At 39.0% G+C, this 26,213-nt stretch overlaps 6 protein-coding genes across 11 annotated transcripts; 3 read left to right on the forward strand and 3 right to left on the reverse strand.

Moving 5' to 3' along the window:
• Positions 1-45: 45 nt before the first annotated feature.
• On the forward strand, positions 46-5,788 carry LOC111430008 (probable E3 ubiquitin-protein ligase XBOS32). 5 transcript variants are annotated; one of them, XR_002708258.1, is made up of 12 exons: positions 46-1,183; positions 1,774-1,833; positions 1,917-1,988; positions 2,074-2,249; positions 2,333-2,493; positions 2,770-2,828; positions 2,932-2,978; positions 3,193-3,333; positions 3,456-3,544; positions 3,827-4,268; positions 5,365-5,435; positions 5,616-5,788. XR_002708258.1 is itself a non-coding variant. In XM_023066107.1 (12 exons), the coding sequence occupies exons 3-12, from the start codon at positions 989-991 to the stop codon at positions 4,234-4,236; spliced, it is 1,410 nt and encodes a 469-aa protein (XP_022921875.1). In that variant the 5' UTR covers positions 46-315; positions 446-479; positions 564-988; the 3' UTR covers positions 4,237-4,384. The 5 variants fall into 5 exon arrangements, 4 of the variants coding, with proteins under 4 accessions (XP_022921875.1, XP_022921873.1, XP_022921872.1 ...); XM_023066107.1 differs by lacking the exons at positions 5,365-5,435; positions 5,616-5,788 and having other exon boundaries at positions 46-315; positions 446-479; positions 564-1,183; positions 3,827-4,384; XM_023066105.1 differs by lacking the exons at positions 5,365-5,435; positions 5,616-5,788 and having other exon boundaries at positions 46-523; positions 941-1,183; positions 3,827-4,384.
• On the reverse strand, positions 4,906-6,844 carry LOC111430011 (VAN3-binding protein-like). Its single transcript, XM_023066109.1, has 7 exons — positions 6,521-6,844; positions 6,356-6,439; positions 6,212-6,280; positions 5,780-6,143; positions 5,517-5,693; positions 5,322-5,420; positions 4,906-5,245 (listed from the first exon to the last, which is right to left on the reverse strand). The coding sequence occupies exons 1-7, from the start codon at positions 6,680-6,682 to the stop codon at positions 5,031-5,033; spliced, it is 1,170 nt and encodes a 389-aa protein (XP_022921877.1). The 5' UTR covers positions 6,683-6,844; the 3' UTR covers positions 4,906-5,030.
• A 2,027-nt stretch (positions 6,845-8,871) lies between these two features.
• LOC111430013 (transcription factor IBH1-like 1) lies at positions 8,872-9,912 on the reverse strand. Its single transcript, XM_023066112.1, has 2 exons — positions 9,724-9,912; positions 8,872-9,615 (listed from the first exon to the last, which is right to left on the reverse strand). The coding sequence occupies exon 2, from the start codon at positions 9,612-9,614 to the stop codon at positions 9,063-9,065; it is 552 nt and encodes a 183-aa protein (XP_022921880.1). The 5' UTR covers position 9,615; positions 9,724-9,912; the 3' UTR covers positions 8,872-9,062.
• A 3,523-nt stretch (positions 9,913-13,435) lies between these two features.
• Positions 13,436-18,493, reverse strand: LOC111430006 (protein ECERIFERUM 3-like). 2 transcript variants are annotated; one of them, XM_023066100.1, is made up of 11 exons: positions 18,058-18,488; positions 17,757-17,977; positions 17,435-17,667; positions 17,096-17,315; positions 16,877-17,004; positions 15,506-15,762; positions 15,306-15,413; positions 14,359-14,565; positions 14,172-14,282; positions 13,921-14,094; positions 13,436-13,786 (listed from the first exon to the last, which is right to left on the reverse strand). In XM_023066100.1, the coding sequence occupies exons 1-11, from the start codon at positions 18,112-18,114 to the stop codon at positions 13,622-13,624; spliced, it is 1,881 nt and encodes a 626-aa protein (XP_022921868.1). In that variant the 5' UTR covers positions 18,115-18,488; the 3' UTR covers positions 13,436-13,621. The 2 variants fall into 2 exon arrangements, with proteins under 2 accessions (XP_022921868.1, XP_022921869.1); XM_023066101.1 differs by lacking the exon at positions 13,921-14,094 and having other exon boundaries at positions 18,058-18,493.
• Positions 18,494-21,347: 2,854 nt separating this feature from the next.
• On the forward strand, positions 21,348-24,043 carry LOC111430005 (pentatricopeptide repeat-containing protein At2g37230-like). Its single transcript, XM_023066099.1, has 2 exons — positions 21,348-21,444; positions 21,477-24,043. The coding sequence occupies exon 2, from the start codon at positions 21,498-21,500 to the stop codon at positions 23,781-23,783; it is 2,286 nt and encodes a 761-aa protein (XP_022921867.1). The 5' UTR covers positions 21,348-21,444; positions 21,477-21,497; the 3' UTR covers positions 23,784-24,043.
• A 720-nt stretch (positions 24,044-24,763) lies between these two features.
• LOC111430019 (tetraspanin-15-like) lies at positions 24,764-26,154 on the forward strand. Its single transcript, XM_023066119.1, has 2 exons — positions 24,764-25,435; positions 25,533-26,154. Exons 1-2 carry the CDS (start codon positions 24,821-24,823, stop codon positions 25,827-25,829), a joined length of 912 nt encoding a protein of 303 aa, XP_022921887.1. The 5' UTR covers positions 24,764-24,820; the 3' UTR covers positions 25,830-26,154.
• Positions 26,155-26,213: the final 59 nt, after the last annotated feature.

The following is a 26,213-nucleotide window of genomic DNA, read 5'->3' on the forward strand; positions in this document are numbered from 1 at the left end:
TCAGAATTTGAAGAAAGAAAAAAAAAAAAATCGAGCAGACCGGGCCATCCTTCCTTGTGCTCTCATCATCGAGCAGTATGAACAAAACTTGGCGCCCAAATGTTGGATTTGGCATTCAACAACAAAGCTTGGAGGTACGAATAAGTACTGACGAAGCTCAGGAAATGGAGGGAAGCAATCATTTGGAGGAATGAATGGAGGCAAGCGCTGAAATGGTGGGACAACGCCTGGAGAGGAAAACAACGATTCAACTACCGAGTTGACTGAACATAATGTCTAATCATTGGGACACGCTTTCAGGCTGTGTAGGAAAAGGTCATCGTCTCCATTAAAACAATTTCCCACTTGGGATTTCTTCTTCACATTCCCTTCTTTCTTTTATGGAAATTATGATTCAATGTCGCTACATTCTTCTATAATCATCGTACCTTTCCTTCCTTCTTAGGCTATCTTCTTTGAGAAGTTGCAGAGATTTCCAGGTGGAAGTGCTTTCTCTGTTACTTCTCAGAACCACTTCTTGTTGGTATGTTTCGAAATTGCTTGTTACATTTTCTCTGAATCAGCGTCCGTGTTCCGAGATTCTTTTGTTATTGATGAAAATCGGGTATTTGGAATTGGGTTGCCTTTGATTTCATCAGCTACTTTTTGCTTCCCGACATCTCGGAGTTCACGAAATTTTGCTTCCCGACAGGTTATGCTGGTTCGAACCTAGATATTCTCCTTTCTTTTTACTCGTCTATCATTATCTTAGGTTGGTGAATCTTGGGTTAGTGGAATTCTAGCAGTTGCAACCAACCCTTTTGGATGTCTGGAGATTTCAAATTTGGTTGTTATTTGTTTGCTTGAAACGAATATATATATATATATTTATTGGTGCATGGATAGGTCGCTTTTCCATCCATACTTTAAGGAGTTTTCTGATGTAAATTTGCATTTTAAGGAGTTTTCTGGAGCTTCGAAGCTGTTAGTTTCTTAACATTTGAATGCCATGAAACTTTTAAGCGCTGTGGTAAACTCCTTTGGATGTTCTGCATCTGGGGAACGTTTAGTTTCAGCTGCAAGAGATGGGGATTTTCAAGAAGCGCAGGCTTTGTTGGAGTGTAATCCTCGGTTGGCACGCTACTCTACTTTTGGTGTTCGCAATTCCCCCCTCCACTTCTCTGCTGCTCATGGCCATCACGAGGTACTTCACTCTTACTTTTAAAGCTAGCCTCACTCTATAATGGCCCAAATCCACCGCTAGTAAATATTATCCTCTTTAGATTTTTCCTCAAAGTTTTTAAAATGCGTATGCTATAAAGAGGTTTCCACACCCTCATAAAGAGAGGGTTTCGTTCTCCTCCCCAACAGATGTGGGATCTCATAATCCACCCCATACGGAACCCTCATTGGCACTCGTTCTCTTTTCCAATTGACGTGGGACCCCTCAATCCACCCTCCTTCGAGGCCAGCATCCTCGTTGGCACTCGTTCCCTTCTCCAATTGATGTGGGACCCCCAATCCACTCCCCTTTGGGGCCCAGCGTCCTTGCTGGCACACCGTCTCATGTCCACCCCTTTCGGGACTCAGCCTCCTCGCTGACACATCGCCTGGTGTCTAACTTCAAGCTTCCATCAAGGTTTTTAAAACGCATCTGCTAAAAAGAGATTTCTACACCCTTATAAAGAATGCTTCGTTCTCCTCCCCATCTGATGTGGGATCTCACACACTCCATTTTAAGATTAGAGAATCTTATAGGCTGTTGTCATGGTGCTTGTTCTTACATGTTTGCAGATAGTCCATCTTTTGCTTCAGTCTGGAGTTGACATTGATTTAAGGAACTATAGGGGTCAGGTATTACACTTTCTTCAACACTTTCTTCAAATTCATTATGTATCTTGTGTTCATCATTGCGTGCCTTACACTTCGGTACACAGACTGCTTTGATGCAAGCTTGTCAACATGGTCGTTGGGAAGTTGTTTTGATTTTAGTACTTTTTGGAGCCAACGTGAGTAATTTATCATTCATGTTAGCTGTCACGTTCATAATGTGAGCAACTTATTAGTCATTCATAAATTTGTTGCACACTTTAGGTCCATAAAGCAGATTACTTGAATGGAGGCACTGCACTTCATCTAGCTGCTACAAATGGTCATTCCCGGTGCATCAGGCTTCTTCTTGCTGATTATATTCCAAGTATACCGAATTTTAGGGAACTAATGAGTCAAATAAGAGATAATGAAGAACCAATCTCAGAGTTTGATCACAAGTACATGTTGAATTCCTCTTCATGAAAAATTCCTGGTTGAAATGCTTACTATGGTTCATTAACATCATAATTTTGTCTTCCAGGGCCTTGTCTCAGTTTATCAACCAATCAGCAGATGGAGGCATTACCGCCCTACACATGGCGGCTCTTAATGCGCAAGCTGAAAGCGTGCAGTTACTTCTGGAATTTGGGGCATCTGTTTCTGAGGTGACTATAGGCGATGGAACCGTAATTGATCTAATAGGTTTCTCCCTTTGAATTTTTGTCTTCTCTTTCACTAAATCAACTTGAGACCTTCTTTTCCAAGTTAGCCTTCTACTATCCTTCCTAATTCACCATCTTACATGTTTATAACTCTTTCTTTTCACAATAACAAAACATGATCACAAAGTTATGGCATTACCTCTATAAATGTGCTTCCTTGTCCTTCTATTTTGTGGGCAAGTGAAGAGTGCTTGAGCAGTTTGATTTTTTATCCCTTGCGATGATATAAGCAGCCTGTCTGTTGCAACTTTCGTAGGTCCAGGGAGTACAGCTCTTCATTATGCTGCATGCGGTGGTAATGCAAAATGTTGTAAAGTATGTACTTCACTTAAAGGAAAAGAATCGGAAATGGGATCAAATGAACGTCTTATTTTTTCCTCTTTGAAAGGATATTGCTTACTGTTTTCTATTCTTGTAGCTTTTGATTGCATGGGGTGCCAGCCTGACCACTGAAAATCAAAATGGGTACGTAATATACAGTTGGCTTATTCTTTGTACTATGTGAACTAGAATCTTTTTTTATGTTTGGATCGTGTTACAGTAGGTCACCTCCTGAACATAAGAAATTAGCTTAGGTTCTTTTAATTACTTGGGCACTCATTAGCGAACTATTTCTTAAAATTGATAGCAGTAGTGGTTGTGTAGAAACTGAACATTTTTTTTTCTTGTTCTCACACAGTTGGACACCTTTGATGGTCGCTCGCTCATGGCATAAAAGTTGGCTCGAGGACATTCTCTCCACAGAGCCTGTAGGCCGGCCAAAACTTATTCCTTCTCGTTATCTATCTCTGCCCCTTATGAGTATTGTTCAAATTGCTAGGTAACTGGAATTCGTTGTTTCATTCTACTGCTTATCCTTCACACAATGATGAATGCAGTAGTTCATTCTACTGCCATGACGAGTGAAATTGAATTCTGAATCCCTTTTGGATCCATTTGCAGAGAATATGGATGGAATAGTAAGTCTGCCCCTGGATGCCAGGATCCATGCGTTGTCTGTTTAGAGAGGAAGTGCACGGTAGCTGCCGAAGGTATATGATTAACTTAACAATATCATATTCTTGACTTGAGAATTATGTTCTTATTTCCTCATCTTGCATAACCCAACTTATTTATGTGAACATCATTTCTGTTGCTAAATTGTTCTATTGAAGTTTTAACAAGTTTGCTGAGTATGAGCAGAAGTTTGAACTTCAATGTTTCAAACATAATGAACTTTGAAGTGTTAGATTCTGTAGTCAGCCCAGCTAGCTATTACGTCTTTTGGTATGTGGGGTTGTTGAAGGGTTGATAAGAAATCCAATGTCCTGCAGGTTGTGATCATGAATTCTGTACTAGATGTGCCTTATACCTCTGTTCTACAAATTGCGGGACAACCATTTCTCGTGGCCCTCCAGGTTCAGTTTCTTGTCCGCTCTGTCGCAATGGCATAGTGTCATTCGTTAAGCTTCCTGAAAAAGCACTCGTTAAGGAAGTTGCAAGAACAAGTTTTTTACTTCCAATAGGCCAACGTTCTCACGAGACACCATCAAAAGCTACCCCCTTAACCTCCCAGCTTCGATCGCTTGAGTTGTGTCATGTCGACGACACTTCTCTGGGAGTTTCCTTTTGTTGCCAGAGACTTCCATCAATCAATCTCTGTCGTGAAACGCCGAATATATGTCACTCTTTAGTTCCACGTTGTGTCAACCGGAACTTGCAGAACCACTTGGCCAGATATTAAAGGCGAGGGCTCCAATAATCAACTTATCACAGGTCATTCTCTTCTGTAGCTAATCAATATGTAATCCCTGAGACTGTATGCTGATACTGTTTGGACCTTACTCATGTTTCTTTTCATCTTTCTTGATTGAATCCTTACTTCATTGTTAGTAGTTTGATTTTGACCTTCATTTGCTGTAAATATGGGTCAGCCATTGTGGTGTGCAGAAGCAATGTACATAAGAATCATTTAGTGGCTTGGAGTTCACTTTTCTTCTTTCCGAAATATTTTATTGAAACCTCTACCTAGAGGACACCGAGCGGTGTGCCAGCGAGGATGTTGGGTCTCGAAGGGAGGTGGACTGTGAGATCCCAACTCGATTGGAGGTTGAAACCTTATAGACACGTTTTAAAAACCTTGATGGAAAGCCTAAAAGGGAAGGCCCAAAGAGGACAATATTTGCTAGCAGAGGCTTGGGCCGTTACAAATGGTATCAAAGGCAGACACAGAACAGTATGCCAGCGGAGGACGCTTAGCTCCGAAGGGGGGTGGACACTAAGTGGTGTGCCAGCGAAGATGCTAAGCCTCAAAGGGGATGCTAAAAGTAATAATTAGCGGTAGACTTAGGGGGTTACAAATAGTATCAGAGCCAATGATTGCACCACATTACAAAAGTAATAATGTGGATGCTAAAAGAATATTCTCATACAATTTAAGATGAACATATGTACTAATTAAATTACAAATTTTGACTTTAGGAAACACAGTAAGATGCATGAAGTAACACCATAACATCAGAACACGAAGGTTCATACTCATGTAAAAGAATGAGCAGAAAGCATGAGCATTTGATTTATAGTGGTTGCCCATATCTTATACTTATGATAATCATTCGCCATGTCTAACTTGAATGTGCCCTTATTTGTCATTAAAACAATGAGATAACATGTATGAATCTCCTCATCGACGTCGTCAATGGCGCCTGCATCTTCATCCCTATATAACTCGACGAACATATCTAACACCACACCTGCATACATCAGTTAGTTAGTCAAAGCTTGTAGAATCAAAGCCTTCATAAGTATTGATCTTATAACAGAACGTACTTTCTTGTGTGGTCTTCAACATATTGAGCTTTCTGATCTTCAGAATCACTTTCGTGTCGTTGTTTTGGACGACGGAGATGGATCTCTTCTTGTACGTTCCTGAAAAAAGAAAAGGTATACAATCTTTTAGTAAAAGCAAATAAAGATTTGACTGTCATTTTTCTCTGATGTAATGAAATAGCTGCATATTCTTACCATTTGGTGACTCAACTTTGAGAAGAACACCTTTAGCAAGCATGGATCTTGATTTTTCAAGATTGAAATCAATCTCAATCTCATGGTTGTCTTCTATAGGAAGCACGGATGCAACTCCTCCAGTTGATTTGTTTTTGTAGTCGGATCTTGCTTTAAGCGTGGCTGCTCCTTTCAATGCTGCAAAAGAAAGAACAAGATTTGACATTGATTATTAACCCAACACAAGATTCCAAAGCTGGAATATCAGAAGGAGTATATTTTACATGTGGCAGCAGCAGCTGTGAGCGTGAGGATATCCCTGGCAGTGGTACTGCTCAAGGCTGACCCAATCACACTGCTAAGCTGTTCCCTTTTGGCGCCCATTGCTTGGGCCACTTGTTCGCACTGTGCTGCCACTAAAGCGGCTGCAGAAGCCACAGCAGCCTCCCTACCGCAGCCTGAGTTGTCATCCTTCGATCTTGAGGTGTCGGCTGCAATGACTGCAAGTGCAGCTGCTACACCAGCCACGGATATAGCTGCATGAATTTCAGCCCTCTGAAGCCTATTTTCATCTTTTCGACTCTGTCTTATGTTACTTAGCCATTTCTTTATTGACAAGTTCTTGAATGGCACGATTTTCCATTGAAACTACAAGGACAGTGAATTTATATTAGATTTGCCACTGAATTTATAAACTTGTTGAACTATAAACTTACCCATTTCTTTCTGAAATTACTGCTGTAGTTCAACTCCGGATGCATTGCTTGTTGCATCCATATAAACGACTGAAAAAAAAAAAAAAAAAAAAAAGTGATGCTTATGAATTCAACAAGCATATCATTTGACTATAATCATGCTACCTTCATATCATTTGATTTCCATGGTGGTATGGATTTGACATGATCTTCAGCTTCCATCTTTACAGTTTTCTGCACTCTCTGAATCTATCAATAAATCCCATAATTGATTACTTTGATCTTCCTGAAACATAACAAATGGCAGAAAACAAGAAATGTTGTACTCACTGGAAAAGGATCTGAACGATCCTTGATGGGGGTGTCTAAGAGAGCTAGAGATTTGTCAGGGTGCAGCTCAGGGCTTAGAGTTTGAACTACAAAACTACACCATGCTCGTGAAAGCATGTCCATAGTCTCAGGATGTGCAGGCGAAGGAGTTGTGGGTTCCATTTGGAGTCCAGAATGAAGCAACTGAGCTAGCTTAGAGCAAGTTTAGTTGTGGGGTGTGCGTGGGGGTAAATAAAGGGCAATGAAAAGTCACATCCAGGCGCATATATAAACCAGAAGCTGTAGAGCTAAGCATAAAAAAAAACTAAAGCTGATGCAGTGGTAGGTCTCCATGGAAGAGCTGTCCAAGGGCCACCACTTAGCACCTCTCGATCATAAAAGAAAAGGCCATAATAACCAAAGCATGCTTCTAGGGACAACTTATATCTTGATAAAAAGGAATGGGGACGACATGGCTCCATTAAAACATAACTCGTTAGAAATTACAGACCTCCACAATGGTATAATATTTTTGGTTCGAGCAGGACAATGAACCACTCTTTATAAAGATGTTAAACTTTTCCATAGTATAGTTGAGGCTAACAACGATAGTAACAAGCTAAAGCGGACAATATCTATTTGCTGTAGACTTAAGCTGTTACGTCTCTCGATGACAATTATGAACTTTCAAGGAGTGATTTTGCAAATTAGTTAAAGGTGTGTCTAAATCATCATTATGCTCCTCAAGCTTTGATGTAGCATCTCATTATGTTAAAAGTCTCTTTTAAATTAAACTTTTTTTAAGGCTGTGATTAAGGATCATGAACCTCAATCATGATGTTATATTATTAAAGGACAATATAATCAATTTGTAAGTTAATTGCTTTAAAAAGTAGCTCAAACTACGTAAATCAATAAAAGGAAGTCCATCAATGGAGCATACTATGTTATACACATAGGCCCATTTTGTGCCAAATCAACCATGGGCTATGTTGCTTCCAAAATAGCCCATTAAATGATGTGATTTTACAAATTTTAAGCTCACAAGGGAATGAGACTATTAAGGTGTATGAGCCAAAAGAGTCCGAGCAATCGTAACATATCATTCTAATCTCGTGTTGGGACCAATAAGCCGAGAGACATTCTCACGTAGACAGTTCCTCTAAATAAACTTTTTTTTTAAAAAAATTATCCACTACCTCGAATACTTTCTCATTTAATAAGAAGCCTCGAAATGAGGAGAAATATAACAATGAAAAAATTTTAGATCGTCATAAACAACATACATAACACATTTTTTTCATACACAAACATCCGAATATATATATATTTGTTGATGATTGTGTTAGCTAATCAACCTATCTAATTAGATTTGAAATAATGTACTTTAAAACTTTATTCCAAAGGTTACATTTAAAGAGGTTTTGTTAATGATTATATTCCCGATATCTCTTAAAGACATTACATCTTCACTAATCTCATCATTTGAGTAAATAATAGCATTAGAGGTAAAGGATTCCTTGTTTATGTGTTTACAATCCATAGCTTCATTATTTCAAACTAAATATCATTAACAAATAAAAGTTCTTTACATATATATATATATATATATAAAAACACTACTCGAGGGAATACCCCATGTTCTTTTCTACTCGGGCTTTCCCTCAAGGTTTTTAAGGTTTCCACCCTCTTATAAAAATGTTCTGACGTGGAATCTCATCATTCACTCCCTTTAGGGCTTAACATCCTCGTTGGCGCTCGTTCCCTCTTCGATCACGTGAGATCTCACAATCTACCCCTTTCGAGACCCAGCATCCTCGCTGGCACTTGATGCTCTCTCCACTTGATGTGGACCTCACATAATCACTAAAAGCAACAAAAACCCATTTGAAATTTAATTCTTCTACCCATACACATCAATTGGAATGGCATCATGTGATACTTCATGATACTAGAAGGTACCATTGAGAGAGAGATAATGGGTAAGTGGGTTAGTAACAACGACGCGACCAAACCAAAATTGACGTAGCAATGTTTCTACCATGTCTATATCATCGATCGATCTGGTCAGAAGTTTAAATCCTCACTCATAATTTGGACACACCCAACAAACCCACATGCATTAATAATACTCACCCCCCTCTCATCCATCAACTTTGGATTTAGGGAAAAACCTACACACACTCAACACCCCTCTTTCCCAAGTAAATGCCTTCAATAGGAAACCCCCTCACACCATCTTTCTTCATACACGCAATGCCAGAAAAAAAACACACCATACTTTCACATACTCAATTTTCACTCACACCAATGAATACCCAATCCAATAATGTGTATAAATTAAATGACTTTAAACTTTTAAACGAACCAAATTCTAAAAAGGGTAATAATATATGTCTTAACTTACATAAAATTTAATATGTACAAGACCATGTTTTCAAATTATCACTACATTTAGCTTCCAATTAGCTATACATATGTTTAAAAAAAAAAAAAGCCCATAACTTTCACCATCCATTCATCATACCAATGTTGGCCGAAAAAGAACTATGAATTTGGATACTCATAATGATGGTGGCGCTACGTATGCAGTCGTTGCAAGACACCGCATGACATCAACCTGAGTTTGAAGAGCCAAAATGTAATCTAGGGTTTCTTCAATTAACGAAACTTCATCCATAAATTCACCTCCGGGAACCAACCCACGAAGCGTTCTTGTTCTTTTTTGCACCAACCTTTTTGCAATCCACTCAGCAGCCGGCTTCCTACATTTTTTCCTCCGCCCCACACGGCGGCTCCGTTTGAGAATCTTCCGACTACTCCACGAACTTCGCGTGATTTTTGAACTGCTTTCCTTGATTCTCTCGCATACGGCACGACCCAATACGCCGTTAGCCACCAGGAAGCTGCCATCGTGAACGGAGGTGCCAGCGATGACAGCTCGGCTCCAACGAGTGGCACAGTTTCTGGAGGACGCCAAAGCAATATCAGCGGATAACTTTATGGCCCTTTTTCTGTCGGCGACGGTCATGTTTCGGTTGGTGGTTGTGTATATTTGAAGACCCATCCGCCATTTCTTCAAAAAATCTCGTTTCAACCAACTGGGATTGCGCATTCTAATATTTAAAAACAAAAAAACAAAGAATTGTCATGGGAAATTGGATCAAAGATAGAACATTATGGAAAAGTTGATGAAAAAAATGAGAAAAAAAGAAAGAACATACCTGGGAAATTTGTGGTTTAATGAGAGAAAGGATTATTAGTTGGGAAGATTTAGAGATCCGAGAGAGAAAGAAGCATGGGAAATAGAAGAATGTGCAGAAACCAATTTATGTGGTTAAAGGAGGGAATTGGTGGGCCATTTAGAGAGAGACACAGCACATGCAAGCACATGGAGTTAATGTCCCACCACCAAACCCTAAAGGGTATACACTATACATACATATATATCAACAAATTATAAATTATAAAGTGAAACAATAAAGAGATTGTGATTAATTAAAGGGAGGTGGCGCCATTAGTCTCTATTAACCCTTTAATTAATACCTTTTCCTAATTCAATTAGCATTTGTCTTTCTTCTATTAATCTAATCTTAGTTACTTTTAATATCCCCCTTAAGTAGATTTCTGTCGTTTTCTCTTTTTCTTTTTTTTCAATTTCTATTAATTTAGATCCATTTGCAACTAAAAAGTTCGTATCTTGGATGATATTAACGTTGATTAGTAAGGCTATTAGTGTGGGATCCCATGATGGTTGAGAAGAGGGACGGAACATTTTTTATACAGATGTAGAAACTTCTATTTATTAGACATGTTTTTAAAACGGTAAGACTGATGATGATAAGTAATAGGCCAAAATAAATAATATCTGCTAGCGGTGGACTTAAGCTGTTCTAATTAGTGTATTTATACAAACCGTGAGGCTGTCGTTTTCTCTTTTTCTTTTTCATGTCGTTGTCTCTTTTTCTCTTTTGAATTTCTATTAATTTAAATACATTTGCAACTAAAAAGTTTATATGTCTTTACCTTCACCTAATAAGACTATTCACGTTGGTTGGAGAGAGAAACGAAACATTCCTTACAAGAGTATGAAAACTTCTCCTTAATAGATGTATTTTACAATCGTGTGATTGATAACGATGCGTGATGGATCGAAGCGGACAATATTTGTTAGTAATGAGTTTGTATGCAATTTAATTACCGATCAATAAAAATGATCGAATAAGATAAGATTATGATTTATGATTGAGGTTAAACTGAATCGAAGAATATGGATAGAAGGTTAAAGTGAAGGTTGGTGATGATAATGGAAGTGAATAAAGGCAGATAGATAGGGTAACATAAAAAGGAACCGAAAGGGTTGTAAGTGGGGATGATGAGGAAGCTTGAGCAGCAGGGTTAAGCTTGTTGGTCAAACCCAAGGCTGTTGTGGCACTGTTTGGAAGTTGGGCTGACCACAGATATATCAAACAACTTCTCACCAAAACTGTCAAATCATTACCACGCAACGAACCCATACCACATGGGAGAGTTCATCACTATTCAATTTCGATACTTTAGTGTTAATATTGACGTATCTTTGATATGATATCATCTACTTTATTTAAATTTGATATCCTTTTGGAATAGTTCAAGTCCATCGCTAGTAGATACTGTCTACTTTGGTCCATTACGTATAGTGTAACAGTTTTAAAACGTGTTTACTAGAAAGAAGTTTCCACACCCTTATAAAGAATGTTTTGTTCTCCTCTCTAATTGACGTGGGATCTCACACTTTTATAATTAATCGAGATGCTATATCCTTTTGAAAGAAGGTATGATCGGAGTGAAAGTACAATGATGATTGACTACAAAGCTTTTACCGCACTTAATTATAGTAAAACCGACCTTCCCTTTCAAAATCAAATCACACCCACACGAGCTCGAGCAAGTATCTTAAAAGGGTTAAAAACAAAACGAAGAATTGAATTGAATCGAATAGAATCGAAGAAACACATGTATGAGATCAAAATTGAATCTTGGGCTAGGTTATATTATTAACGCATAATCTTTTGAAGAAGCTAAGGCAGCGGCGGAAAGCAAGTCAACTCAAGCTCGTCCAAAAGGGGCTTTGGTTGGGATTGGCAGGATCCGTAAAACATGCAAATGGGGCAATGGGTCCTAGGCGATGAGGAATTGTAGGGCATGTGGGAAGGGGCCAAGAGAAAAAAAGATTAAAAAAAAAGGATGTTTTTCATGCACCCAAATCACCAAGAACACATCCACGTGCTGCCCAATTCTTCCTCAATCAAACTAAGCTTAATTTTACCATCCTCCACCCACCTTGGTAACTCATTTTGTGCCAATGCCTCCAACAACGCCCACGTGATGATGCCACAAACAAACACTTTGCAATATTTTGCTCCACCAACTTCCACGAATTTTCCTCCATCTTTCTATCTTAATTCATTCTCATTAACTCCGGATTATTGATTAAGAAATAATTTGATTTGGAATGCAATGTATTTATACTTAATTCATTTAATTGGGACAAGTTTTAAGAATATTTAAAATGAAGTAGAATCAATGGCAGCCCGTGATTTGCGGCTCTACTTTAGGAGCTAGTGTCTGTCATCGTACACCAGACCTCAATATGTGAAGCTCAAAACAAAACCAGTTGGGCTATGTCGCCATGTATCATGCCACCCACATTATTTATGTGTGTCCTCTTCAATATGGATAAAATGTTTCCAGCACTTTTAGGTGTGCTCTCTCGTGCACGTCTAGCGTTCAATTGTTGCTTGCTCTCGATTGCCAATCGTTAGTTACGATCCTTTGTCATAGTCTCCAATTCTAGTCGTTGGTAATTAGTGAGTAATGATTGAGACCAGAGATCAATACCTCATGACTTAAACTAGAAATTGAGGATCAGTGATGGGTGATCGAGACAAATAATAAAAACTTTTCTCTAATAAACCGTTTTAAAAACGATATGTAACGTCATAACCTATGGGACAAACACCAAAGCTATAATCTGTTTTTGCTTTGATTAACGTCATCTTATTTTAAATTGAATTAAAATGTTTCAATATTTTATATAGCTCACCGTCAAAGTACATCCACGTGAAACCCTAATTTTTCAACTAATCACGGTATGGTGAATGAGATGAGCGCAAGAGAGGTCCCATGATGATCCTTTGATTGCCAAGAGAGCATTGAATGGTGGCCATGTGAAGTGAGGAAGGTGGGGCACTTTGTATCCTTTCTTATATCGTGACATTACCTATTGTGTGTTTGTCCTTCTCGGTTTTCATACCTTTACGAGGAATGCTTCATTTCTCTCTTCAACCAATGTGGGATATCACAATCCACCCTCTTGGGAGCCAACGTCTTCACTGGCACACCACTCGATGTCTGACTCTGATACCATTTGTAACAGCCTAACTCACTTCTAACACATATTTTCTGCTTTGTCATACAATTTTAAAACCCATCTAGGATAAATTTTTATACTCTTGTAAGAAACGTTTCGTTCCCCTCTTCAACAGATGTGGAATCTCACGCTATAATTGCTAACCATTATTAAATGCATGTAAGAAACATCTAATAATCATACAAATAATGTTCATATTGAGTCGTTTGAATTTTCCTTTTCCTTTTTTTTATTATTCTATCATGATAAAGACTAGTTATTTGTGACTTTTTGTGCGATATTATTATTGTTGTCACGAGTGATGATAGTGTTTGTCCTAATCTTAAGGATTTATTCCTCAATTTTGGCAACCAAACATAAAGGACCATGTTATCAAACGTTTGCTACGTACAAACGACATGCCACCTTTTCAATGTTTTCATGCTTTTCTTTTTTTTTTTTTACTTCACAAGACTCTACAAATCAATTAAACAAGTGGGTGTTAATGACAAACAACTATGAATCCAAATTACGAGTTCACAAGATTTGGAGTCTAAGCCATTGCATGGCAATCAGATACTTCTTTCTTTAATTATGTTGTCAAACCATACACATACATATATATATATATAGTAACATGATGCAAAGAACAAAAAAGGGCTTTGCAATATGGTGAAATGCATCGATGTTACTTTCTTCATTGCAGTGAGAGGATCAAAGGGTAACATTTTTTATTTGGAGGAGACTGGTTTTAGGCCATGTTTTAGAGCTGCCTCCCAAACCAGGTCAATTCTGTCCACGTCCAATGCCCCAACTTCATGGTGCGTCCAGCCTTCCAAGTGGTGCACCACCCCGCCTGCATGACATGCATGTACCACTCCTCGGCTCATCGTATACTGCCCAAACAACATCAACTAATTATAATGGTACGATATTGTTCACTTTGAGTATAAGCTCGACCTCATACCAATGCAGATGTATTCCTTACTTATAAACTCATGATCATTTCTTAAATTAGCCAACGGCTTACCTCACAGTAGCCCAGGCCTTGCACATCGTCGGGCAATCGCATGGCAGCCAGGTCACCGTAGGTGCAATCTCTTCTAAAAGCCAATATGGGAGGGACTACAAATTGATGAAAGTGAGTACCACTTGGGGCCCAACTCTGCTCCCTTGGAGTGATCCACTTCCCCACGATCCATGTCTGTTTCATTTTCACAACACATCACCATCAGTTGACATGAAATAGCCATAAATAAAGATTTCATGGCAACCTATTACCTTGCAGTTGCGGGCAGCTTGGTACTTGGTTACCTGAACCAAGTAGCTTTGACACTCCGTAGGGGCTTCCTTTTGTATTTTCTCAAATCTCTCGGTCGCAAGTGTAAGCATCTATAACAAATTTAAACCTCGTTTATCACATCGTAACAATTTTATTGAATAATTTTTCGAGAAAAGAGAGACTTACAAGGACTCGAACTTTCCTCCGACAAAGGTAGAGAGCAATGGCTCGTCCAAGTTTGGAAGTTGCGCCGGTTAGAAAAACTTCCTTAACATCCTTTGGAATTTCATTAAGAATCACTGCAGCTGTTAGGGTATTTCCATGCACAACTCTTACCCTAAGATTTGGATGCTTCTCCACAAAAAGTGTTCCTCCACCATTCAAAGCTTCATTCTGTTCACAAAATTAACCACTCACACTTTAATTGCTCTCAAACCTTATTACGAGGATTATGCGTTAGAAATCACGACTTTCTACAATGATATGATATTGTCCATTTTGAACATAAGCTCGCATGATTTTGCTTTGGGCATGCCAACAATCCTCTCCTCGAACAAAGTATACCATAGAGCCTCCCTTGAGGTCTATGTAGCCCTCGAACAGCCTCCCCTTAATCGAGGCTTGACTCCTTTCTCTTGAGCCCTCGAACAAATTACACCCTTTGTTCGACACTTTAACCACTTTTTTACTACACCTTCGAGGCTCACAATTCTTTGTTCGATATCTGAGGATTCTATTGTCATGGCTAGTTTAGGGCATGACTCTAATACGATGTTAGGAATCACGACTTTCCACAATTATATGATATTGTCCACTTTGAGCATAAAGCTCTCATGGGTTTGCTTTGAGCTTTCCCAAAAGACCTCATACCAATGAAGATCTATTCCTTGCTCATAAATCCATGATATTCGACTAAATTAATCAATATCCTCGACATTATGGGCCAATATTTTATTAAAAAAAGTATAATAAATTGAATGTATGGTAAACAATCAATCAAGAGCAGCAGTCTTAAATGAAAGAACATGATTCATGTCGTCACAAGATATGAGATGAAAGCCATTGAAAGGAATTAATGTCCTCCACCAACCCTATTCAGAGATGATCAGAGTTACATAAAGGCAGAGGCCTACCTTATTTAGTGCAGCAAGGCTGATGACCTTAACCCCCAGCTTGTCAGCTCTCAGAATTGCTTCTTCTATGTGATTGTTGATGCCTTCTCTTGCAAATGGCAAGAAATACTGCCATAAACAACAATAACCCCGCCCCCACCAAATTACTTCTTTGTTTCTCTTAGTAAATGAGAGCATAATTATGAGATTGAAGAAGTTACCTGAAATCCAAATCTTGGAACAGCCCATGTCTGATGAAGCCAATCTCTAAGATTGTAGAAGCTATAAAGGAAGGGTTTTGAGCGTCCCCACATGACAAGCATCACTATGAAGGCAATGGGCCATAATGGAAACAAGGACAGCTTTGTAACAAAGGGACGTGAAGCGAAAAATCTTGACACAAATGGCGCATGCATTGATGAAGTAATATCCACCACATGGGCTAGAAATACGAAGTCAGGCACCTTCCCGTTCTTTCCTGCATTTATTGTAAAACCCAAATTAAATTTCATCTACTAATTTGCTTCAACAAATTCTACACTTTCTATCAACCTACAATTCAAATCTATTGAATTGGGTAAAAAGTTTCCCAAAACCAAGCCTTGTTCATATTTTATTTTCTCGAGGAAAGGTACGGTATGAATTTCTAATAGTGTTGTGATATCCCACGTCGATTTAAAACGGAAACGAAGCTTTCGTTATAAGAGCGTACAAATCTCTCCCTAATAGACATGTTTTAAAATCATAAGGCTGACGACACCATGTAACAAATGGTATCAGAACCAGACACTAAGTTGTGTTCCAACGAGGAGGTTGGTATTCAAGAGGGTTGGGTTGTAAGATCCCGCATCGATTGGAGGTTAACGACATCATGTAATGAACAAAAACTGTAACGGCCCAAATCCACCGCTAGCGGTTATTGTTCTCTTTGGGTTTCCCCTCAAGGGTTTAAAACGCGTCTTGTAGGAGAAGGTTTCTATATTTTTATAAATGGTGGTTTGTTCTCCTCCCCAACCAATGTGGGACATCACAATCCACCCCTTCGGGGCCAGCGTTCTCGCTGGCACTCTTTCCTTCCTCCAATCGATGTGGGACCACCCCCAAATCCACCCATCTTTGGGGCCCATCGTCCTTACTAGCACACCATCACGTGTCTACCCCCCTTCGGGGAACAGCGAGAAGGCTGGTACATCGTCCGGTGTCTGACTCTAATACCATTTGTAAGGGGTGTGGAAACCTTCCCCTCAGGGACGCATTTTAAAGCCTCGAGGGGAAGCCCGAAAGGAAAAGCCCAAAAAGGACAATATCTGCTAGCGGTGGATCTGGGTCATTACAAAAACGGACAATATCTACTAGTCATGGACTTGGGCATTTAACACCGTCATAAATGATTTTACTCCTAAAATCTGCACACTAGGAACCCTTTTGAAGGCGTGAACGTGAGAGCCGTATCTTTATGAACTTTAGCACTTCAATGAAAAGTTGTAAGCCACCCCCATTTAATGAGGATGACTGAATCGAGTTGGGTTTTGGTAAGAAAAGTAATATCAAACAAAAATAGAGCAGAAAAGAAAGGGAGATGGGAAACGGACCCGCTGTTGAGCTCATCTCTTTATGCAATTCCCATGAGTTCTTATGAACTGTGTTTCCAATGGCATCAAAGAGAGGCATGAAGAGGCAGAAATTGCTCCCCTTCTCTGTACGGTGAAGGGTATGGTACCTAAAACAATCCCCATCAACACCAAAACTACTCATTCAGCTTTGACCAATGCTAAAAACAAAAGTAACAAAAGTAAATAACCCCTACTTACGTGGGAGTGTAGAGAAGATATCGAAGAATTGGGACTGCTTCAAACAGCCGATGTGGTACAATTTCGACATTGGAAAGCCCTAAGCATCTGAGGAAATCAAACACCAAAACGTAGCAGAAGATCATGGTCGTTGATCCATAACCCAGAAGACTTGTTCCAAGAATTGGCGCTCCAATTACCAAACTCCACGCAAGATGTTCTAGAAATGTCGCATTTCCAGCTTTATTGGAAACAGAACAAAAAAAAAAAAAAAAAAAGAACTTTCAGAGATTAAAGACAAAAAAACATAAAATAAAACAACCCCAGGAGAGATTTAAGTTCAAAAAATTGCTGGGTCACCTGTGAAGGACTGTGGGACTGGAGAAGAATGGTGAAGCGAATGGTAATGAGTAAAAAGGTAATGGGTATGGAAGAATCTATGGAACACGTAAAACAATGGCTCTGCAATTCCCACATGAAGTATCAGAATTGCAATTAACCCTTTTGTGTTCCAAAGGGGAAGATTTCCAAGCCAAGGGAACAGGTAAACCATCATGGAAGCCATTAAACTGTGAAGTATCAAAAAATTATCCCTGAAAACAGAAAAAAGTTTCAATCTTTGAACTTTTCTCCCCCAACCCAGATAGAACGAAGTAGTTGTGAGTGTAATTTGGATGCATACCACTCCCATTCCATATCAATCTGCTTGAAATCAACACCTTGTTGAAGAATCCGTCGGTTTCTGGTCAAGAAAAGCATGTTGCTGTAAGAGCTCCAAGCGACATGAATTCCCATTCTGAGTATAGAGAGCAAAAGAATATGGAGGCACCAATTTTGTAAGATGTTCCCGTCTTGATATAATGAGTAGAACCCATTTGCAAGCAACGGCCCATAAAGCAAATACTGCACCAATTCATTCAACAAAACATCAAAACATGCACATCAATACCAAACTAAACAGTAATTTCATCAAATTTGAATACCTTGAGCGACCCCAAGTTCTCCCATGGCCAAGATGATAATGGAGCAACGACGACCATTGCTTTGGAACCAACAATTGTGTAGGATGTGTATTTTGTACTCAAAATGAAAAACAGAGCAAAGAATTAGACAGAACAGAGCTCTGGGCTTGGCTGAAACAAGGAATCTTCTAATCTTCTTCTTCTTCTTCTTCTTGCACTTGCACTTGCTTTTCCAAATTGTCCCAAAGCTGTGGCCTTTATAAATGCTGCGAAGGAATCAAATTGGCGATATGCAAAGAAGTTGACTAAAGTTCATATTCACACACTCCCTTATGCACACGCATACACACACACATATATATACATGTTGGGAGTGTTTGGTTATGGTTAGGGGGTGCTTAAGTTGTGGTGGCGGCCAAAACCCATACCCATAGACGCGTTTCTGTAGTTGAATCCCATATTGTGGCACAGCTGTAGTGATGGCACATAATACTACCCTCAATTTAATGCGTAATATGGTTGGGAGAGTAGGGGCTAGTTTGGACTTTTTCCTTTTTCCTTTTTGGCTTGCGACTGTTGTTCCTGAAACCTCACTAAATTACTACTCAAAGCGTCGAGCCTGTGTCCACGCCTACACCCTTAAAACCCCTTTCTTTTTGCTTGTGCTACGAGGAGCTTACAAGTTGTCCGTTACTAATGACTTCCATATTGCGGAGAGGGCAAGGGCCAACTATGGACCGACATCACATTTGATCATGCATGTATAGTTACGACGTTTGGTTTATATTTTGGTTGTCGTTCGTTTCTCTAAGAAGTAGGAGTGGATCCATGTAGGGACATCCCGTTATGAATTTATGTACATAACTTTGTAATGTAGTTTATGCAATTGTGTGAGATTCCACGTCAGTTTGGAAAAGAGAACAAGACATTGTTGAGGATTATTGGGAATGAGTCTCACATTGGTTAAAGAATCCATCACCATGAACCATTTTGAGAAGCACAAAACAAAACCATGAGAGCTTATGCTAGACAATATCATACTACGCAGAGAATCATGATTCTTAATAGACTTTCCTTATCACTGAAAACCTTTTTTTAGTAGACATGTTTTAAAATATTAATGAAAACCCATAAGTAAAAGTTTAAAGAACCCATATCTACTAATGGAGAAAACCAGAACAAGACATATATCTGCCAACTAAGCATTACTTAGTTTTAAAAAATGAGAAAAAAATAAAGTTTAATTAGGATAAGAGGTGGTTGGTTGGTTGGTTGATTGTGATTTAGGAGGAAAATGAGGGTTAAAAATCATCCAGATGGCATTCAAATTCTGCCCTGACCGCGCTGCCCGCCCTCTCACTTTTCTTCTTTGACTAATTTCCCTTTTAAACGAGGGCAGCCTTATTCATATTTTTCATTTTCCACTTAATTTAATTAATATCCTTTGAAAAAAAAAAAAAAAAGAGTTCAAATTTTACTCTCCAACTTAAGGTGGCCGACATCATTAATGGTAGTCCATAAAAAAAATATAATTAAAAAGAAAATACTTCTATTTATTAGCAACCTTAATTAATTTCATTTTATTGTATTTATCCCTAAAAACATGCATGCCCCAACTATATCTGAAAACTTTAATATTTTTAAAACAAAATATTTAAAAATATATATCCGTTTTAATTAAATTCAAATTATAAACTTTTTATTAAAAAAAAAAAAAAGGAAAATGAAAAAGAAAAACGATCCCTTAAGCGTTTGAATTTCCAAACCGACCATTAAAAATCCACTATACACATGTGCCTATTTTCACACGTGTAACGATCCTTTTAGGTGGTTTGAAAGAGGCTGTTTGGATCAAGGAAATGGACGTCGATAATTATGTAATTAATTACATTAAACACTTAGAAAAGCATTAATATCCTTAATTTTTTTAAAAAAAGAATTAAGAAAAATATTTTATAATATTGAATACCATGAAAATACATTTCAAAATTAATTGAATTATTTTCAAATTTGTGATTGAATTTTTGGATTTGATGTATGGGTTGTTTTTGGAAAGAATTAATGGAACACGTTTTGGTTATAGTTCATTAGATGGTTTGAAGAAGCTAATGTCACGAGCCACACGAATAGTATGAACAAACTTAGTTAGGTTTGAAAGTTTGAATGAAAGCAGATAGAAATTGTTGTTATATTTAAAATTTAAGGACGTTGGAGTTTACGATTATGAAGTCATAATTAATTGAATACACATGGAATCAGGCAGGCAGGCAGTTGGGGCAGTGAAAGTTGGGTGATTATATTGCAATAAATACAATGAAATTGCATGTTAATTTTGTCAATACTCATACATCAACGCCTAAACTCCCAACGCCATCTCCAAACCACCTGCCCATCACCTCCATATTATGGACACCTAAGTTTGATCCTACGTTTTATTTACGCAACCGATATGAATTATGATTGAACCAACGATTAGATGAAATCTCTATCTCTTTCTTTTTATGGCATTGATGTCACATTCATCCTTAATAAGATTGTTGACACGATAACATGTGGCTCTAAGTGTGTGTGACCATCTATCGTACTTATCATATACCAATATTTTGCATAAATGAGAGTATTTTTTTTTTCTTATTTGTTTTCAATGCAAATTAAGACATTTCGAACACGACGTTAATGAGCGTAAAATTTTTAAAATCTTTAATAAAGATTGAAATTTGAAGGCGTATATGCAATGAGAGAATGGTAGGCATCTCCAAACCGAGTAGAAAAGAAAGAAAGATTTATGAAGAGAAAAAGGCAATTTATTCTGTTTGTTAGTATCACCATGGGCTTACCAAACTCAAAACTCACCCCTACATCCCTAGCTCGTACGATGAATGAGTGTTTATAAGACTGATGACCTTATTATCTGAACTACTTAACCTAAACTATAAAGGTTGGGTTAGGCTGAATTTTTGGATAATCGAAAATTCAGTTCGATTTAGCCATAGATATATGCAGAGAGTCTACCCCATTCGGCAATCGCCCTACCCATTATCCAACCACGACAACCCTTCACAACTAGAAATCAATCACATTTAAAGATGGGGAACATAAACTTTTTGCTTTAATACTATATTCAAAAATTTTAATAATTTTTTTTTTTATAAAAAAAAAAAACCGTTGGCTGAGTAATTGAGATGGGCCAACCTGTGTTCTAAGCTTCAGGTGGGCTTGCTCTGATGCAGATTTGGGCCCAAATTTTAAACCCGGTCCTGCTTGATAGGGATGGGCTGTCGTGGGGTTTTTTTCTTTTTATCTTCTTCTTCTTCTTCTTCTGCCTTAAACCCTAAACAGACTTTGCTCTGTCACTCTCTGTGTGTCGATAGATCGGTGTCTGTACAAAGTTCAAATGTATTGAGATTTGACTGGTCTAAGAAACTTTCTTCAAACGATTCGAAGAAGAAATCTTATCATCCATGGCTCACATTTCTTTATCTAAGCCTCACTACAGCCATCTCAAGGTTCTTTCCAGTTCTTCAATTTCGAAACCAATCTCCTTCAATTCACTTCATTTCTTCAGCTCCACTCAAGATCCAACCACCACAGCTACTCAAAATGAAAGCCCTAAAGATCCATTCGTCAGTTCAGATGCCGCAGTGCCTCAGCCCGTGGAACCGGTGGCTGTTAATGGCGGCGACCAAGTTAAGCGAAGCATCCCTAGAGGTAACCGTCGTAACCCTGAAAAATTAGAGGATATTATTTGTAGAATGATGGCAAATCGTGAATGGACAACACGCTTACAGAACTCGATTAGGTCGTTGGTTCCCCAATTTGATCACTCTATTGTTTGGAATGTGTTACATGCTGCTAAGAACTCGGACCATGCCCTCAAGTTCTTCCGATGGGTAGAGCGAGCCGGCTTATTCCAGCATGATCGTGGAACACATTTCAAAATAATTGAGATTTTGGGTAGGGCTTCAAAGCTTAATCATGCCCGTTGCATTCTTCTTGATATGCCCAATAAGGGCGTTGAATGGGATGAAGACTTATTCGTTATAATGATTGATAGTTATGGGAAAGCTGGGATAGTTCAGGAGGCCGTGAAAATTTTTCAAAAGATGAAGGAATTGGGTGTTGAAAGGAGTATTAAATCTTATAATGTTTTGTTTAAGGTGATTTTGAGGAGGGGGCGGTATATGATGGCGAAGAGGTACTTTAATGCTATGTTGAATGAAGGCATAGAACCAACTTGCCATACCTATAATGTAATGCTTTGGGGTTTCTTTCTGTCGTTGAGGCTTGAGACAGCCAAGAGGTTTTATGAAGACATGAAGACTAGAGGCATTGCCCCTGACGTTGTTACATATAACACTATGATTAATGGTTATTATCGGTTCAAAATGATGGAGGAGGCGGAGCAATTCTTTACTGAGATGAAGGGGAAGAATCTTGTACCAACAGTGATAAGCTATACTACTATGATAAAAGGTTATGTTTCTTCCGGTCGAGTAGATGATGGATTGAGATTGTTCGAAGAGATGAAGGCTGTTGGCGTGAAGCCAAATGACTTTACTTATTCGACTCTGCTGCCTGGTCTCTGTGATGCAGAGAGAATGTCCGAGGCGCGTCAAATTTTGACAGAAATGGTGGACAAGTATATTGCTCCAAAGGACAATTCAATTTTCATGAGGTTGTTATCTTGTCAGTGCAAGCATGGTGATTTGGATGCTGCTATGCATGTGCTGAAAGCTATGACTCGATTAAGCGTTCCAACAGAGGCTGGGCACTACGGTATTTTGATCGAGAACTGTTGCAAAGCCGGAGTGTATGATCGGGCAGTTAAGTTGCTTGACAAGCTTGTAGAAAAAGAAATCATTTTGAAACCACAAAGTACTCTGGAAATGGAGGCTAGTGCATATAATCCTGTAATTCAGTATCTGTGCGACCATGGGCAGACTGGAAAAGCTGAAACGTTTTTCCGGCAGTTGTTGAAGAAGGGTATCCAGGATGAAGTTGCATTCAATAATTTAATCCGTGGCCATTCCAAAGAAGGGAATCCTGAATTGGCGTTTGAAATCTTGAAAATCATGGGTAGGAAGAGTGTTTCTAGGGATGCAGAATCTTACAAGTTGCTAATCAAGAGCTACTTAAGTAAAGGTGAACCAGCTGATGCTAAGACAGCTTTGGACAGCATGATTGAAAGTGGACACTACCCTGATTCGGCGTTGTTTCGATCGGTGATGGAAAGTCTATTTGCCGATGGGAGGGTGCAGACCGCGAGCCGAGTGATGAACAGTATGTTGCATAAAGGAATAACAGAGAACTTGGACTTGGTTGCCAAGATTCTGGAAGCCCTTTTCATGAGAGGTCATGTGGAAGAGGCATTGGGACGAGTTGATTTGCTTATGAGAAGCAGTTGCCCACCTGATTTTGACAGTCTTTTATCTGTTCTTTGTGAAAAGGGGAAGACCATTGCTGCTCTCAAGCTTTTAGATTTTGGGTTGGAAAGAGAATGCAACATAGAAGTCTCAAGCTATGAGAAAGTACTTGATGCGCTGTTGGCAGCGGGGAAGACGCTGAACGCATACTCAATTCTATGCAAGATAATGGAGAAAGGAGGGGCCAAGGAGTGGAGCAGCTGCGATGATCTGATCAGTAGCCTGAATCAGGAAGGGCACACAAAGCAAGCTGATATTCTCTCAAGAATGATTAAGGGTGGAGACAGAATTCGGCGTAAGAAAGCTTCTCCCACTGCTGCTTGATTGATTATCAACTCCTCCTCCTCCCCTGTTTTCTTTTATCTCCTTAGGAATGATATTTCATGCTTCAAGCCTTGAATAACACTTGGGTTGTTATTCGATCCAATATACTCAAATTGTAGCTTTGATCTTTCTAGTGTTCTTTTTTCCTCCCCTGTTTTTAATTTGTTCAGTTGATGAATACTGAGGGATTTGATTTTCTTTGAAGAACCTGGAAATGTAATCACCATTTTCTAATTGATGATTTAACGCAATTTAATAGATTCAAAATATTCCAAATGAAAGCAATTAGCAGTAAATACACATCCTTACATGGCCGAAACAAGAACAGCAGCAAAACAGAGCATAAATGGAAGGAAGCACGGCCTCCTAATTAACAAAATCAAATAATTTAATGACTTCATTTCCATCTCCATCTTTGGTCTTGCTTCTCTTTGTTCATAGTTGCATGCTTGATTCAAACCCCTTTTACATGCTTTTATAATGACTCTATATAGGATATATCACCGTCCATCAAAACCATGTCTACACGATGGGTCACTAAGAGGTGGGAGTAATCGCTGAGCCTGTAGCCTCTGTTGGAGAGGACATTTCCAGCGCCATTCGGTGAAGGTGAAGATGGTGAAGACGAAGAGGAGGAACATGACGAACATGTGCCATTATTTCACCCTGAAACAAAAATTATTAAATGGAGTGTAATTGCATTACAAAATATCATTAATCTCCTAATTTATGGGAAGTAAAGTAGATATAGTTAAAGTTTTGGACTGTGTCAATAAATTTATAAATAAAGATTTTTATTTGGAGTCGTCAAACTAGCTTGAGTAAACTAGTTCTAAGCTTACTCCTACTATTTCTCATCTCCTCAAAACCATGAAACCTTCCACTAACTTAATCCCCAATTATGTGTCTTTGCTTTGACCTGTTATAACAAAAACTCATAATTATTACACATTAATCACACGCATATCATCTTATCTATATATATCATTACTTACATTGCTAGATTGGGTGCCATCTTTACTTTGTAATCAATAACAATGGCAGAGAATAACAATGCAAACGTCGTTGCAGAGGAAGCCGTTGCAATCGTGCCGGTTGAAGACAAGCCCTGCACAGACAAAGAAGCCGGGGGCAGCGGCGGCGGCGGCGATGTCCCGGCGACAAAAAACAAAAACCCATTTCTTGAAATAAACAACTTGGACAAGGCGTTGGCGACAATGACGCTGATATTCTCGATCCCAATATTGGGGTTTATCGTGTGGATATTCTATGTCAGATACTCCGACTGCGAGAGCATTCTGAAGCTGCCCAGTTTCCAGGTGGAGATTGGCATTGCCCTCATATTCTTGTTTCTGATCAGCAATGGCGTCGTTTTCCTCAGGTCTCGCCACCCTGTTTTGGGGCTTCTCATCGTCATGGTGCCATTGTTGCTGATCTTTATAATTGGGCTTGCGCTTGTGGGTGCGTATAAAATGGAGAGCCGCTCTGTTGCCGCCTCCCCCAAGTGGCTCAGATTGAAGGTCTTCGACGAAGCCCATTGGCAGGACATTAAATCTTGTATCTATGACACCGGCGCCTGTGATGATTTGGTCTCCAGAACTCTGATGCTTAAATCCTACGACTTTAGTCTCAAGAAGCTGACCTCCATTGAGGTAAAACAACAATCCTCCTTATAGTTTCCACAATAATCCCATGTTTTGTAACTCTGTTTCGAATTAAGATGTGTATGCGTGCGTGTTCATGTGCTAGTCCGGGTGCTGCACGCCGGCACCAATCTGCGAAATGGAGTATGTAAACGCAACATTCTGGACGAAGAAGGAAGGGGTACCAAACCCATCAAGCCCATATGTAAGTGAGTGCAATTTATGGGACAATGACAGAGGAAATTTGTGCTACAATTGCTTCTCCTGCAAAACAGGGTTTCTCAAAACTCTGCAGGCGAAATGGTGGAAGCTCGGCGTTTTCCTCATCCTTGCCTCTCTTTTACTCTTCCTCGCTCACCTCATCTTGTTCCTCTCCTCCGTCGTCAAACAGTTCCGGAGTTAGCCTCACGACGGCCGCGACGACACCCATTTCCGGCCAGTTTTTGCGCTTTCATTTGATTGCTTTTTGCAGAATTTTGCCTGTATCATTCTTTTTGATTTCTCGTAAGCATCCTTCTGACCTCCTATGTATATTTTCACCTCTTCAATCATCCATCTTAATTTAAATTCTGTTCTTTGGTTTTTGTTTCATTTTATTTTGTTCCTCTGTTTTTTTAGGTTCGAATATGAAAATTAATCATTCAATATTCAATTGTTCATCGATATATATGATTCAATTTTCAAACCCACCAGTATTGGAATTCCACTAAACTCTCAGTGGGTGAGGGGCGGCCAGGCCACTGTCTATGAACACTTGTCCAAATCATCGATGTCTTCCAGAGAATTC

This window comes from Cucurbita moschata, unplaced genomic scaffold, assembly GCF_002738365.1.
Source record: "Cucurbita moschata cultivar Rifu unplaced genomic scaffold, Cmos_1.0 Cmo_Scf00032, whole genome shotgun sequence".
In the NCBI taxonomy this organism is placed as follows: Eukaryota; Viridiplantae; Streptophyta; class Magnoliopsida; order Cucurbitales; family Cucurbitaceae; genus Cucurbita; species Cucurbita moschata.